The following is a 16,694-nucleotide window of genomic DNA, read 5'->3' on the forward strand; positions in this document are numbered from 1 at the left end:
GGAGTGTCTGAGGTGTGAATGTGTCAGGTTCAATGGAACTTCTCTCTCTCTCTCTTTTTTTTTTTTTTTTTGAGACAGGATCTCCCCATTGACCATTGAGGAGACTTAAATACAGGCTAAAGTACAACATGGCATTCACGTAGGAAGAACTAGGAAATGTAGACTTCTTGTGTAAAGAAAGTAGTGCGCTGCGTGTCCTCCATCCTCACAAAGTTCCACGTGTCCAGTCAGAGAGCACATATGTTCCAGCACCTTTCCGGCTATCCCAGCTGCCCAAACCCTCTGCTCAAGGTGGATCTGTTTGCTAGGGTGATTTTTTTTTTTCTTTTTAGGCAAAACTGAAATAGCCAGGGAATACTTGCTCCACGTATTGTTGAATCCACTAAATACAAGCCTCGAGCAACCAGAGAACCAGACTGGTAAGCAACGTGCATTAGTCTGTATGGCTAGTTTTATGCTTGTTTTTTTGTTTTATTTCTTCTCCTGTCAACAAATAACAGACTGACGCCAACATAGCTTTGGCTATGGAACTGGGCAGGTCTTATCCAACCGAGTCACCATAAATACCTGGAGTGTGTTTTATGCTTCTCGCCGGGCGTGGTGGCACACGCCTGTATTCCCAGCACTTGGGAGGCTGAGGCAGGAGGATCGTTGCAAGTTTGAGGCCAGCCTGGGCTACAAAGTGAGCTCAAAGCCAGCCTGAACTGCATTGCGAGACCCTGTCTCAAAAAGACAGAGAAAAAAAAAAAAAAAAAAAAAAAAAAAAAAAGTTTTATGCTTCCCAAGTATGTGGAGTGACTCAGAAAGTACTTGCAATTTGAGCAGTCGCGTTTTCCACTGCTGAGGTAACAGGTGGTGTATTCATTATAAGTCAACACCCTGAGGTGGCAGTCGCCAGGGACCAAATGACATTCACCCCTTTGACACATATTTTGTGAATACCTACTATGTTTCAGAACTTCACCCCAAAAGAACTCATATGTAGTATTTTGCTTTTTCTGTACGCGTTGCCTTTTTGGTGGTTTCTTCTAAGGCTGGAACCGGCAGGAGTTTCTTAGCTCTGCGTTTTTCAAGTGTGTCTTTCCTATGAACTAACACTAGAGGGCGCCCAATCGCCAGTTTCAAATTTGAGCCCCGGCCCTGGTGCGCTTGTGGGAGACCGTTTTACTCTTTTTTTTTGTTTTGTTTCGTTTTTGGTCTTTTTGAGACAGGGTCTCCCTGTGCAGTTCAGGCTGGCCTTGAGTCACTTTGTAGCCCAGGCTGATCTCGAACTCGCAACGATCCTCCTGCCTCAGCCTCCTGAGTGCTGGGATTACAGGCTTGCGCCACCGTTGTACTCTTTTCAGTAAGGAGGAGTTGCACCACGCCACCCTCCTCCCAGGGCTGCATCAAAAAGGATGCGCACCCCAGTGAGGACCAGCTAAGTTTCCATCGAGACTTTCTTCCATAAAAGCTTCTGAAGTGTCCCTGCTAACAGTTAGTAGCTTCTAGTAACCGTACCTCCCGCATATCCCATCCCATCCGATTGTTTCGCCTCGCATCCAGGTCTAATTCCTTGGGGCCCGAAAGGAGAATCTTCAAAGGACTGACTGGCTCCGGGCGGCGAAACCACACAGGCTTTCCCGGCAGCCCAGCCCCGCCGCTCTTGCTTTCTGTTTGGGCTAATGCGGCCTTGCCTCCACACAAACAGGTCTTATCTCTCATCTGGCCCAGAGGATCAGACTTCCTCTGATTTGGTGGTTTACAATCTGTTAACCTCCGACTTCTCCTAACTTCTCTGTTTCTTGTCTTCTGTTCTCCTTTTGTTCCTCTTCAGCGCAACCCATACTCACTTTTCTCTGCCCCAAGAGGGAGAAGCATTTCTTCAGTGCTGAGTCTGCGTCGGTCACTTTTTATGTCACTTGCACTGAGCTGACGTGAATGTCCCCATTTTATAGATTAATACACTGAGGTTCAGGATTAAGTCACCTGCCAAAGATTGTGTGCCTTGAAAGTAGTTGAGCTAGGTAGGATTTTGTTCTAAAGTTTCCTGATTGTCATCTCTTGTATTCCATCCTGTTTACTCAGACTTTTATATTTCTCTCTCTTTTTTTTTGGGACAGGATCTCCCCAGTTCAAGCTGGCTTTGAACTTACTATGTAGCCGAGGCTAGCTTCAAACCCACAGCAGTCCTCCTGCCTCAGCCTCCCAAGTGCTGGGATTACAGGAATGTGCCACCACGACCGGCTCGTATTTTTTAACAGTGTCATCAGTGTTTCCAGACATATTTTTGTTGCATTCCTTGCTTTTATCATAGGAAAATTTATAAAAATTTGTAAGTCATAAAATTAGCTAAAGACATTATAAACATGACATTGTCCTTCCTATACCTCAGAATTAAAAAGAAACCATGCTGAGTGTGGTGGAACATGCCTGCCATCCCAGCACTTGGGAGGCTGAGGCAGGAAGATCACTGTGAGTTCAAGTACATAGTGAGTTCAAGGTCAGTTGGGGCTACAAACCAAGACCCCATCTCAAAACAACAAAAAGAAGAAGGAAAGAGACCAGGACTCCACAGCCTGGGATGGGAGTAGCTTTTGTCATGCAGGAAGACAGGTCCCTGTTCAGCTCTTGCGTTATGAGGTTACACTTTAGGAGTTCCTCCAGAGTGGCTAATGCATAAGATTATTTGGCATTAAGAAAGCTTCCTAAAAACCCAAAGTCCCTCAGAATCACTGTTAATGATGGGTATGGCTTTAATATTTCAAGCTTTTCCTGGTACCGGGAATCGAACTCACGACGTCAGGCTTGCCAGGCAGGCGCTGTGCCGCTGAGCTAAATCCCCAGCGCCTTTCAAGCTTTTCAAAGTGTGGGATTTCTCCCTGTGTTACATGGTAAAGCAACTGAACATTGAACACTGAAGAGACCCATCCAATAGTCTGTAATATCTATATTCCAATGCAGTCCTTAAAGGAGAAACAGTTACAGAAATTTCTGGGAGTCAGGCACATGCCTGTAATCTTAGCACTCAGGAGGCTGAGGCAGGAGGATCACCATGAGTTCAAGGCAATCCTGGGCTACATAAATGAATTCAAGGTCAGCTGTACTACATAGTGAGACCCTGTCTCAAAAAACAAAAAAAATTCTGGAATAGTGGCCTTCTGGTATTTGTTATGAGTAGCAATTTAAAAAAGTTTTCATAGAGCTATGGCTATATGAGATATAATTCATATACCATACAATCAACCTAGTCAAAGTTCAATCATTTTTAGTTTATTCAAAGATACGTGTGACCAACACTGCAGCCCATTTTAGGACATTTTAATCATGTAAAGAAACTTTATATCCTTTAGCTACCAGTCTCGTATTCCCACGTATTTGTTCCTCCAGCCCTCTGTGACCACTAAGCTCCCTATCCCGGGATTTCATGTGAATGAAATCCTGCAGAGTGGCATCGCTCCTAGCTTCTTTCCCTTGACACAAAAACCTGCCCGTGCTGTGGCATGCGCTGGTATCCCACTCCTTTGTGTGTGTGGCCAAACAACATTGTATTGTATCAGTGCGTGTCCTGTCATTCACCCACTTAACTGTTGGCAGACATTTGGGTTGCTGTCCCGCTTTCGGACATGGTGCATAATGCTGCTGTGAGCATTCAGGTACGAGCTGTTGTATAACATACATTTTCATTTCTCTGAGATGCCTGTATTATAAGGCCGGGCGTGGTGGCGCACGCCTGTAATCCCAGCACTTGGGAAGCTGAGGCAGGAGGATTGCTGTGAGTTCAAGGCCAGCCTGGGCTACAAAGTGAGTTTAAGGTCAGCCTGAGCTGCATAGTGAGACCCTGTCTCAAAAAGACCAAAAAAAAAAAAAAATCTATATCTATATCTATATCATCTATATCTATATCTATATCTATCTATCTATCTATCTATCTATCTCATATACTTCATCATCCTGAGGAGTGGAATTTTGGGTCATGGGGTAACTCTGTGTTTCAGTATTTGTAATGCTGGTTTTAAGAACTGTGGCCTTCTGATCGTCAGTGTGTGGGTGCTCGCTTCTCCAGGTCTCCAACCATCTTTGCCAACTGACTTTTGGTTTCTAGCCACCCTACCTCATGCGGAGAAGACTTATTCTCGCTTCTTCTTTTAAAAAGTGGGATTTATATCCCATAGATGTTTATGTTTATTTCAGCTACCAGTTAAGTAGCTATCTTCTAGGCGCTGGCCCGCCTCTGGTTCAAGGCACCATACCTGCTGTCCACACCTTGCAGGGCAGGGAGACAGAAAATGAGACGCACTCAAAAATACAAATATTCTAGTAGAGCTATGGCTAAAACTCTGCAAAGGCCCAAAGCAGGGACTGGGGATTCAGCTCAGCAGCACAGCACCTGCCTGGCAAGGGCAAGCTCGTGAGTTCAATTCCTGGTAACGGAAAAAAAAAAAGAAAAACAAACAAAAAAGCTCAAAGCAGCAAGTGACTCGCTTGAGATCCATTCAGTCCAAACAGATTGCAATTCAAGCGGCTAAATAGGCAGGATGAAAATATTTAATATCAGCTTCATTAAAAACTTTCTCAATGAAACAGCAACATTCAGGGTCATGGTCAGTGAACCCACTTATATCTAGAAAATTGTCCTTGTTTTCAGAATGGCCATTGAGCTCCAACCTTATAGTATGAAAGGTGTACAATTTTTTTTTTTTTTTTTTGTCTTTTTAAGACAAGGACTCGCTATGCAATTCAGGCTGGCCTTGAGCTCACTTTGTAGCCCAGGCTGGCCTCAAACTCACAATGATCGTCCTGCCTCGGCCTCTGGATGCTAGGATTACAGGTGTGCACCATCACACCTGGCTTTTTTTTCTTTTTTTGGTACTGGGAATCAAACTCAGGACCTCATCCTGGCCAGGCAGGTGCTTGTGCCACTGAGCTCTATCCCCAGCTGCAAATTTTTGTCTGTTGTCTAGTGTTAAACTAATTTGTGTTGTATTTTGGTGAGCACAGAGAAGACCTGATGACTCTGGGAACCCAGGTACAGAAAATGAATTTAGTTGCTGCCTAGGTCATTAGCGACCCCATTTCCTGGGTTTTGCTTTTCGCTCTTCCCAGACCAAATGGCTTCCGTTTTTGTTCACCACCCCGCTGTCCTGCCTCACAGATTTCCCCTCCCTGTGGGGTCCAGGATGTGTCCCAGAACTTCAGGCTGCCCTGGAGAAGGTCTCCAGCCCGGCTGTCCCTGCTGGCTCAGATGCAGTTAAAAGTACCAGGCCCTCTGTTGATTCTAGGAACTTTTCTTGACTCCCTTTCTGCCCTTGGAGTGAAATAAACATGGAGTCTAGGTCCTTTTGCAGCTGTGCAGGCCAGGGTTCATTGCCTGGAGCTGTCAGAGAATAGAAAACACCTGCTTTAATTCAGCAGCAAATGTCCCCCTCTTTGCCAGAGTGTGGGACAGTTCAGGTCCTGTGGCTTCTGTCCATCTCTCCTGCTTTTGGACACCTATTTTTATATGGTGGTGTAAATATCTGCAGAACAACGAGACTTAATATGCCCTCTTGTGCTTGGCTTTAGACTTCTCCTGGATGATTCCTGCCTCATGACAGAGTAGAAGCCCGAGGTCATGTAAGAGGGGTGAGTGAGGGAAACAGGTGCTTCTGAGCGTCCCCACACTTAAAGCAACACTGCGGGAAGCTCTCTGTGGGGCCCTTGGGGCAGCCACCTCTTGCAGATGAAAAGATTACTTGGGAAACGACCAAGGGGTGCATTTATTCCTCCTGTGTGCACCTGGTCAGAGGAGGATTTGGTTCACGTATGTCTTGGTCAGTCCCCATGGTGGTAATGGTGGACAGTTGTTTGTCCTCTGCTGTGTTCTGTCCCTCTCTGCAGGGCGCCTTGCCAATGGCTTTGACTTCGGACGTAAGAGCTTCCAGGATTTCACCCACACAGTGTCCATGTGGACGGGCCAAGGGAGGACTTGGCAATTCAGACTTGGCAGGTAGAGGGGGTAGAGGGAGAGAGCTGTGTAAAAAAATAGACACGCAGAGAGCTCTGTAACTGGCAGCTCTGTCAGAAAGGGGAACCAGAGCCTACTTCTGAGAGTCAGGCCTCCGTGAGGTGGAAAGGGGTTGGGGCAGGCCCCAGAGCACTCTGGGATGACTTGGTGTGGTTTGAGTGGAGAAAGCTCTTGGTAAAAATATCGTATCTGCAGCTCCCTTTCCTGGTACCTGAGACTCTAGCCAAGCCACTGCTTGTGCTTATGCATGGTGTGTGTGTGTGTGTGTGTGTGTGTTTTCCTTGTAATGGTTTTGGGGTATCCTACACTTCACTCACAGATGCAAGTACCTGGGAGGAACCTATCAGCCATTTCAGAGCATGATCGGAGGGAAAAGGTGAGGTTAGCAGGAGGGAATGTCGCAGAAGCCCTTGGTAAAGATGAATGTGGAATGCACAGAGAGAGGGAAAACGTGTGTGTGTGTGTATGTGTGTGTGTGTGTGTGTGTTCAAGAGAATCTCAATCCAGGTCACCATTCCTCCAGGGAAAGAAAGTTACCCCCACATGGGGCTGGAGGTCGGACGGTCAGGGCTTCTCGTGAGGCAAGCCCATTCCACACACCCGCAGGCCCAGCGATGCGCTGGCCTCCAGCCCTTAGCTGTGACTCCACACTTCCACAGGCAGGTGGAGCTGACTGGTGTCCACTTTCAGGAACCTCGTCCTGCCTTGCACCTGTGTCCCTCAGCCCAGCCAGCTGGTCACCAAGTCCCATACAGTCTGCCTTCCCAGAGATCACTGATTCTACCCTAGATCTTCACCCTCAGGCCGCAGCCTTTGAGTGGGTCCCCAGGCCTCCAGCCCAGGCTCCTCCAATCCAGGGTCATGCTGCTGCTGAAAGGACCTTTCCAGAAAGGCGAGTCCTTTTCTTTTTCTTTCTTTCTTTTTTTTTTTTTTTTTTTTTTTTTTTTTTGAGACAGGGTCTTGCTATGCAGTTCGGGCTGACCTTGTGCTCACTTTGTAGCCCAGGCTGGTCTCGAACTTGCAAGGATCCTCCTGCCTCAGTCTCCCGAGTGCTGGGATTACAGGCGTGCGCCACGGCGCCCAGCTCTGCCAATCCTTTTCATTTTCACCCCTAGTTTTAAACCTTCTGGTGTTGGCTGATTTTCTCCTGGGGAAAATGCTACATTTCTCTATTCTTGCACTTCCTTTCTATCTTTCTAGTTTTGTCTATTTTACCCATCCCCCCTGCAATGGCTTCCTTTCCAGGGGGATTCCCTGAAATCACAGGCCTGCTCCCACTTCTCTGTAAGTGCTGCCATTTCTGTGGGGGCATTCTTCTCTCCCTCTTCCAGGTCACTGGGAACTCAGGGCAGGCATCCCCCCTTCTAGGGTACAGCCCTGACCTTCTGGTCTGTTTGATGCTCCTCATCCAGCCCCTACGGTGCCTGATATGTTCCACTTCCCCCATTTTTTTCAAATATAACCCTTTTAAAGCTGGGGATTGTCTTAGGTTTCTTTGTATCCCAAGACTTCCTAGAAGGAAATCTACAAATATTTGCTGTATGAATTAACTGTTGCTAGGTTGTCATTTTAATTTGGAAGGCCTTTCACCCCCGGGCTTATTTTTAAGATCTCCCGCAGCAAGGCCCAAATTAAATGTGTTTTTCTCCAAGAAGCCTGTCCTTCCTCCAACGTTAGAACTACTCCCACCCTCCACTGGGATCCTCTGACATACATCATTTCGTTGTTTTGTATTAATGTATGCAGACCTCGATACCTCGGCACCTTGCAGACCCAAAGGAGTGAGAGCATCCAACCACTCCAGGATGCAGCCGCTGGGACTGTGGGTACCCGGCCGGGAGGAGAAGACCGCTGGGAGCCTGCCTTTCATTTCTAAGTCACACCAAGCAGTGGCTCTGCTGGCTGGTAGGGCTGGGCCTACTATCTTTATTCTCTCCAGATGGGTGAAAATGGCGTTTTTGAGGGTTGCTTCTGGGTCTGGTTTATTTTTATTCCGCCACCTGTGCCTCGCACAATGCCTTCCTCGGAGAAGGCCTGCAGTGGACGAATGAATGAATGAATAAAGTGGGAAGCAGCAAGCATTGTTTCTACTTGGCTCCGTCATGGAACGGGAGGTTTTCTAGGCCGGTCTTAGGAGCATCTCTCTTACCTATAATTTTTGGGGGTGGTGGTGTGATGTGTACTTTGAGACATTATGATGGGAGTAAGAAGCCCTTTGCCTATATCCCCCAAGGTGAGAGAAAGCCAGGGAGCACTTTTGATGCCCCATTTTCTTCAAAAGAATTCCTTTAAAAAAAAAAAGAAAGAAAGGATTCCTCTTGGCTCGGTGTTTAGGACACACCAGAGTTGGTTCTAGCTCTCGAGGAGCCAGTCACGACCAGGCAGCTGCAGAGGCCACGACTGGTGGTGCTGTGGGTGGGTGGGGGGATCGAGGGTGGGCTTGCTTCTGTCTGTAATATCCACAGGACCCAAACTCCTCCAGCTCTCAGAGTTCCGTAAGATCATTGATTTTGCATAGCTTCTGTGACCCTCATCTTCTTTCAAATGAACCCATTGGTGGTTTGAAAGGCCCGTGGCTCCTTTGACCCTCACCCCATATTTAGTTATGCTGGAATGATGGGTATTTCCTAGGCAACTGCAACTTCTCTGCTTCTGTGCAGGCATCTTCTCATAGTGCTGACTTTGTCTGCTGAAGCAGCCTCTGAACTTTTCAGGAGTAAATAGAGATGATGTCCCTTGCAGTTTAGGTTCTTGGGTCCCTTGTTGCATCCTAAGTACTGTTGCTCTTGAGGGTGGTATTCTACACATACTTGAGCAGGGCCAAGGAGTTTTGCTCATGATGTCAAGACTGAATTAGAGAAAGCTACACAGGATGGGTTAACGTGATTAAGAATACTCCCTTTCCACTTTTTTCCCTGATTGCATACTGTCTAGTGAAATGTTGTATGATTAAAAATGTAATCCTAGTCAGCATGTGCAATTTAAAATTTCCTAATAGCCACATTAAAAAGTAAAAAGAAATAAATGAAATTAGTTTTAATAACATTTTATTTAGCCCCATAAATTTAACATAGCACTTCAACGTATGATCAATTAAAAAATTATTAATGAGTTATTTTACCTTCTTATTTGTGCTAAGCCTATGAAATCTGGTGCATATTTTACACTTACAGCATGTCTCAGAACTAGCTAAATTTCAAATGCTCAGCAGCCACCTGCAATTTATGGCTCCTACATTGAACAGTGAAGCTTAGTACTATCCAGGTGAGGTGGAGGAGTGATTATTGTGAGTCTACACTACCCTCCAAGTTAAACTGCCCCACCCAGTAAGCCAAGACAAAAAAGTTGGGGTACAAGGGAGTGTATTCAAATATCTGAGTATCGATAAAGCTTTGGAAACGTGATTTTATTATGTTTTAATGGACAATTTCCCTTTTCTTTCTTTCTTTTTTTTTTTTTTTTTGAGTACTGGGAATCAAACTCAGGACCTTATGTTTGCCAGGTAGGCGCTGTGCTGCTGAGATATACCCCCGGCCCTCCATTTTTCTTTTTTTTTTTTTTTTTTTTTTCCTTTTTATGTGCTAGAGATTGAACCCAGGGTCTCATGTATGCTAAGCACAGACTCTATCACCAGGCCGGATTTTAGGTAAATTAGGAATTATAGTGTTCTCTGTATAAAGATCTTAACACAATAGAAGATGTATACAGGCTTAGGGTATCTTGTTTTCTTTCATATGTAATATAAAGTTATTTTTTCTTTTTTCTCACATTAAATTGTCAGCCTCACCCAAGGCAGACTCTACATTTCCTACTTTCTTTCTCAGCCTGTGTATGTGAAAATGTTGTCTTTCAATCGCTGTACTTTGGGAGTCTCTGAGCGTTGCTGGGGGTCCTGACTGACACTTCTCACTGGCTGTCTCGTGTCAGAGTGTGCTCGGAGAGTCTGGGCCTCAGATGGCAGGCCCAGAGCAGGCAAAGTAGAAGCTCTGGAAGGGGCCTTCAAACTTCAGTTTTTAAAAAGGCGATAACTTTCTCAAACTGTAACCTCTGCCGAGAGGCAACACATGGAATTTACAAAGAAAATGATAGAAACTTGACTCTGATACTAAGGGGGTAGAAAGGGTTAAAAATTTCACGTCTGTTACCAACGTACCGACTGGGCCTCTTTCTGCTTATCTGTATCCCTAGTAATGTGTGCCTTGAACCCTGAAAGTTCTGGGGTATTTTATTTTGTTTTGTTTTATCATAGCATTGCCTCGAGCGAGAGGAGCGAAAGAAGTGAGAGGGCAGAGCCGGGAAGAACTAACCGGCGGTTTGCGCCTCCTTCCCACCCCTCCCCCACGGTCTTAGCTATATGACCTGATTAAAGCGCTTTGGGATCTGGCCAGACTTCTATATGCTAACGAGGCTCCGGCCCTCTCGGTGGCTGAGAGCGATTTCCTCCACTCGGAGCTTCCCGATGCCCGGTGCACACCAGACTTCGCAGAAGTCTCTCAATTTCGTCAAGGGCTCGCTAGGGAAGATTCGCGCGGACTCGAAGCAGACGCAGGCTCTCTGGTTGCCTCGGGCCACGTCGGATTATTCATTAGCAAATTCTTTTCACCTTCTATCTAAGTAGTGAAAGGTGACGCCGGAATCTCGGGTGCCACTCCCCGAACGGGACTCGGGCGACACCCAGTCCAGGTTCTACAACTTCTGCCTCGCTTTCCGAGGAGCAAAACAGCGTTGCCAAAAGTCGCCTTAAATCCTCCCCGCTCCTAAACCTAAAGGTCAGAGCGCCAGGCTCCGGCCAGCCCTCCAGCCCGCCGCAGCCTGGCCCCTTCGGAAGTTCCTGGGGAGGGTGGGGAGCACAGGCGGCGGCGGGGGGGACCGCGCGGAGTGACCACCGGGAATTACGTAACGACGGCCCTGGCTGCCGAGAGCGCGAGCTGACATTGAGACAGCCCAGGGGGAGGGGAGCTGCTGTCCTGGAGTCGCCAGGAACAGAGGCGGCAGTTCCAAGAACCGAGAGAGGAAGGCGGCGGAGATAAAGAAAACACTTCGGGAACAAGAACATTAGCAAGCCGCGGGACCCGCAGCATTAACAGTCGGAGGCACACGTGTAGCAATTTGTCGGGAGAAACGGCAACCTTCCAACTTTTGCTTGACCCTTCGCGGGATTAAAAACCGTGATACGCGAAGCCCAAAGCTAATGAATGGAATCCAGTGGTGTGTCAGCAGTATGCAGATATTGCTGTCCTGGAGCGCAAACTCTCTGCAGTTATTTGGAAGAGTCGGGGCTGAAACCCAAGCTAGAATGCTCTCCCGTGCGTTTCCACTTGTCCCCTTCGGAAAAGGAGCTGCTACCGAGGTACTGCCGCTTTAAGACCTGCTCGCTGTCGGGCTCTACAAAAGGGAGTGACCTCTGGGCTTTGACAGCTCCCCTAATAACTACCACCGCGCAGGCCCCGCCCACCTGGCGACCAGCCGCGCCGATTGGTCGGCGGGCCGGTATCCCGTGCTCTGATTGGCCTGCCGCTTCCCCTGAGCGAACCTTTAGAACTCTGAGACAGACAATATTCTGTTACATTGTAGCAAAATGGCGACTGTCATTCACAACCCCCTGAAAGCGTAAGTAAGACTAAAAAATGTACATATTCCGCGTGGTTTCAATATAAAAAAAGGCGCCTTCTGCGTGCCGAGCGCCGCCAATGCACGGCGCTCGCAGGCGCCTCCAGCTGCGGCGGGGCTTCTCTCTTTTCTTTCTGCTCTTACTTCTTCATCTTCTTTTTTTCTCCCAGTGCGCAGAAATGTCAGGAGATGCAATTAACAAAAAGAAAATTGTTACGTTTGTGTTCTGCTTAATTGGCCGACCAAGACGCAAAGACACGGGGGTGGAGAGGGAGAAAGAGAGGTTAGCAGCAGGGTGGCCGGCGCTCCCGCGCTCCGCTCGGGGGTTCTGGGAAGCTCGGGGACAGCACGGTCCCCCGGGTCCCCCGGCTCTCGGGTCTGCGAGCGGCGCGCGGGGGCCGCCGAGCGGGGCCGCAGTTCCGGGCAGGGGCCGCCCGGGCGCACTCGGCTGAGCCGGGCGCCCCTGGAGGCCGGAGCCCCCACCCGGGGACTCGGCGTGCCGGGGCGAGCGGACCGGCCGCGGAGGCTCCGGAGTTTGCAGGGCGCTCTCCGCCTCCCGATCTCTCGTGGGGAGTTTGCGTAAACCTTCCGGAGTTGGGAGACCGCGGGCCCCAGGAGCCCAGGTGGTGGCCCCGGGCTCTTCTGCCTCGGCAGCTCCAGATTTTGAATGCGCTCCGGGCGGTCTCCGGTGTGTCTGCGTAATTGTGGGCGAACTGGCTGGAGTAAATTAATGACGCGGGTTAACTTGGGGTTGCTTTGGAGGCGAGGAAGCTGCAGGTCTGATGAATGGTATGCTTGCGTCCGCTGGGTGGAGAGCCGAGGCGGGCGAGCGGGCGGCTTGGGCTCCCGGTCCGAGCGAGGGGCAGGTGCCTCTGGCCGCCTCGGGGAGACTTTGAGCGGACGCCCAGATCCGGGACGAGGGAGGCGGGCTGGGCGAGGACTCGCGGGGGCCAGTCCCGGTCCTGCAGCCAATTCCCGCCCGCCTTCCTCCTCCTTTTCATCCTGGCTCCCTTCCTTCCTCCCTTCCTTCCCCCCTCCCTTCCTTCCTTCCTCCCTTCCTTCCTTCCTTCCTTCCTTCCTTCCTTCCTTCCTTCCTTCCTTCCTTCCTTCCAGCCGGTGGAACTGTTCAGCCTCCAAGCCCGCTCGCGATCGCCGAGCCGGGGGTGGCCTCGGAAAACTAATATCGCTCAAAAGGGGTGCCGTTGGCAGAGATGTTGGCAGAGGTTGGCTCCTCGCTATGGCCGCGCGACGTGGGCTCTGGGTCAGCGCCCCTGGACCAGGACTTCCCTGCCGGGATGGAAGCCCCGGCGAAGGGAGGGGGAGGTGCGGATGGGCGTTTGGTGCGGAATCCTCCTCGGTGCGTGGCTTCGGTCGACCTGGTTCTCTCAACTCTGGGCAGCCACTTCCTAACCCGGGGCTCCTCTCGGAGTTGCAGACCGGGCTCGCAGCGGGCGGCCGCAGGGCTGCGGTCAGGGGCAGCTGCTCACGCAAAGGAACGCACAGGGACGTTCGGAGGTGTTCGCACCGGTCGGTCTCCCATCAGCAATAAGGAACACGGGTACGCGCTGTACGTTGCCGTGCAGAGGACCCTGGAAGCCGAGGCTGCTCGGAGAGGCGCTCTCGGCTTCACTCCACATTCGAAAGCCCACATCCACAGCGCTTGAGCGCCGCAGCGTTTCACTCAGGGGGAAGAAGAAATGTTTCACGGCAGAATAAATGGGCGTAACTTCGCCGCATCCTCGCTCAGGGCCGCTCGCGCGGGCACCCCGCTGGTGCCGTGAGTTAACCCCCGAACCCGCAGCTGATTCGCAATTTCCCCATTTCCAGCTGAAGTCACGTAGCTCGGCTGATGCCACCTGGTAAACTCCAGTGAAAGAGGTTTATTTTACATGCGCGCTGGGTTTCCTGCTGGGAACGCCACCCCCTTGTTACTGGGCAGCGGGCTCACGCGCGGGCGGGCGCAGTGTCCCCAGTCTCCCGGGATCCCCGATCGCTACTTTTATTTATTTATTTATTTTTAACATAGAAGGGTGCGTGTTTGGGACCGCAGGGGAAGGGATAGAGAAGCGAGAAGAAGGTGACCAAATACTGAGTGGTTAATGTGAGTCGTCCCGAATTATACAGTACTTGTACTTTGTATAATTGGCGCGCGCGCGCGCGCGGGCGCACACCCCCCCCCAACCCGCCTGTCTTTTCTAGGTGGGAGTTGAGTGGTCATTTACAATTAGTCGCCCCTTTTTGCATCCCAATCCCTTTCCCTGGGGGTGAAAGGTGCAAACAATAACCCGGACCCGCAGATCTTGCGCCCGGACTGTTTCTAAACTCCTTACCCTGGAGCATACACGTTGTTATTGGGAGACCCACACCATCTGCCTTTATATATTTTGAAAACAACTTGTTTAATAAAACATCTTATATATTTCATTTGTTTTTAGAAGTTGGTGATCAGGAAACAAAACACACGTAAATAAATTATGCATGGGATAAATTAGAACAAAGCACGGAGACACATCCAGCCGAGGGATGGACGGAGCAGGGAGGAGGGGAGGAGGGAGCATGGTTTGGAGCGCTATGTTTCTATCCTCGTGTGTCCCTCCTGACAATGAAGCGGAGCTCAACGACATTAGCATTTTCTCTGTGTGCTTACAGAGTCTCTTTCCCCTCTCCTTAAAAAAAAAAAAAAAAAAAGCCAGCAGCAGGGACGCCCCCTACAGAAACTGGTCACACAAAGGTTCCCTCCAGGACTGGGGGATCAAGTACTGGTAGTTACCCTGCCGGGAGGAAGCAAGCTCAGGTTTCATATATCACCTATGTAGGGCTCTCGCTACTGGGCACAGACTATTTTTCATTATACCAGGTTTTTCCACGTGCGAATTCAATAATTCAGTTAGCTGAGGGTAACTGGATGGCACAATTTGGATCTCTTCGCTTTGAGGTCCTCCTTGCGGTCCCAAGCTCCTGAAGTCACCTTGCCTTTCTTCGCAGTTTGGCTTTCTTCCTGGCTGCCTTTGATCTCCCTTCAACTCCCTTTCTTTTCCTCCTGGTTGTACCCTTCAGCCCCTTTCTGTCTGAACTGACAGCCCGACTTCTCTCTCTGTTGTTGCCTTTAACATCTTATTACTGCCCAACAGGGTGTTAGAGGCAAAAACAGGAGCCCCCCGAACTGATCAGACCACAAAGGGGACACGGCAGGTGGCCCCACAGGCAAGCAGACACATCTGGACAAGTAGAATTTAAAAGCACTGTTGGACATGTATGATGTGCAAATGCATATTACTCACTATTTAATTATTTAATTTAGCAGCTACAGCGTGTGAGTGAAGATGTGTGACAGGCATCTCCATTTCTTACACACACTAGCACATACATGTGGTAATTTGAACACACGTAGGTAACGTAAATACGGATTTGATCAAGGTTTGTGTGTAAATTAGACAACATGTGTTCTGGTTGATTTCTACAGACCTGAATGCTTTTAATGTAAGTTCTAATCTTAATATTTTAGTTTAAGTAAATCATCTTCCCCCTAGTCTGCAGGCACACTTTAAACAATTTAATTCTTTTAGTAAGTTATAAAAACTGTGGCTTCTATGCACTTAACTGGGAACGTCTGCCACCTTCTGCCAGACTTGATTATGTACATATGTATCTATTATTATAACTGTCTGCTTAGAAAAGAGTAACTGTTATCGTTATTTAATTATTCCAGATAAACTCATAGGGCTTTACCTTGAATTAAATGTCTGTTTGTACAGAATGAGACAAGTAAGCTATGTGGTCATTCTTACAACTGTAAATATACAGATAATTGCATCAGAACTTTCTTTTGTAAGGAGTTACTCTTGGAGGATTGGTTACTATCCCTGTCATAAAAGACACAACTCAGAGAAGTAAATATATTTACTTAGCTAAGGTCACACAGTAGGTCATATATACAGACGGACCTTAAATCTTTATCTCTCTATCCGGTCTCTCATCTGGATGCAGTGTATTCTAATCTAAAGTGGCTTTTGTGCATGTGAAAGTTAGAAACCAGACCTCACTCTTGCGTGGCAGCCAGTTAGGCTATCACAGAGGAAGGGATGGGGGGCCACATTCCTGCTCCTAATCTCCTCTTGACTATTTCTGTTGGGGTGGGGGTTGTAGATAGGTATTAAGTGGAGCGCATGGGGTTGAGACTTTGTGAACTTGTAGCCTTTTATGGACATTATTGAAGGCCTTTATGAAAAAGGCCCTAAGATATGTTTAGCCAACAGATGCCTAAGGATCACCTCCATCTGCTTTGGCTGCCACTGTAAAAAAAGTCTAAATTCTCCAAACTATTAACACGCATTGTTTTTTGGTGATGTCTAGTTTTTTGTTTTGTTTTGTTTTTGTTTTTGTTTTTCCTCCGGTACCAGGAATCGAACTCACAACCTTGCACTTCCCAGGCAGGCGCTTTGCTGCTGAGCTAAATCCCCAGCCCCTGATGTCTAGTTTCATTGAGATACCTGTAAAGGAGATTAATTTCTGCCTCAACCCAAGTGGAGGCATCCTCTTAGTGTAAACCTCTGAAAATAGCCTGGCCTGTGGACCTCCTGAGGACGCCTGAGGTTGCCAGTGGACTGGGAACTGCTCAGACCCATAGGGTGGCCTAAAATTCAGAGGCAAGTTAGTTGGAGATTTCTTATCCTCCTCTGAAGTTTCAGAATCTCACAGGTAGCTGGAATTTGGATACATTTAAGAAAGACCACAATATCCAAAGCTACTTTAGAGCCATCTGCTCAGATCAATGCAAAAAATAAAATGCCATGGGCATGTTTTGTGCACACACAGGAAAAAAGAGTAGAAACTGAGGCTGGTGTTTCAGTTTTCAAAGTGCAGTCATGCTGATTGTAGTGGTGGTGGGGGTTAGGTCATAAAAAGGCACAGAATCCAGGTCTGTTTATTATCCCAACCTCTGCAAAGTAACTTTTGTGGTTTTTGAGTGTTTTGAAAGTCACTAGAAGACAAGAAATGTAGCCAAATGTGGCCAACCTCTAGCCAAAAAAAAAAAAAAAAAAAATCCCACAACCCCTGAAATATTTTTTTATCCAGGCACAATTTTCCATCAGGAGTC

General features: G+C 48.4%; 1 protein-coding gene across 5 annotated transcripts in view; it reads left to right on the forward strand.

Annotated features, from left to right (window-relative positions):
- Dpf3 (D4, zinc and double PHD fingers, family 3) overlaps nt 1-16,694 on the forward strand; it is a 295,896-nt gene that overhangs the window by 20,309 nt on the left and 258,893 nt on the right. For all 5 annotated transcript variants that reach the window (XR_001231939.1, XR_264640.2, XM_013507168.1 and 2 more), the window contains 2 exons: nt 333-419; nt 10,236-11,596. Coding sequence is in view for 3 of the 5 variants with exons in the window: in XM_013507168.1 (XP_013362622.1) it covers nt 11,565-11,596 (32 nt within the window). In the remaining 2 variants the exon portion in view is untranslated. The remainder of the gene's footprint in view (nt 1-332; nt 420-10,235; nt 11,597-16,694) is intronic.

This window comes from Chinchilla lanigera, unplaced genomic scaffold (genome assembly GCF_000276665.1).
Source record: "Chinchilla lanigera isolate Chin_1 unplaced genomic scaffold, ChiLan1.0 scaffold00122, whole genome shotgun sequence".
Taxonomy (NCBI): domain Eukaryota; kingdom Metazoa; phylum Chordata; class Mammalia; order Rodentia; family Chinchillidae; genus Chinchilla; species Chinchilla lanigera.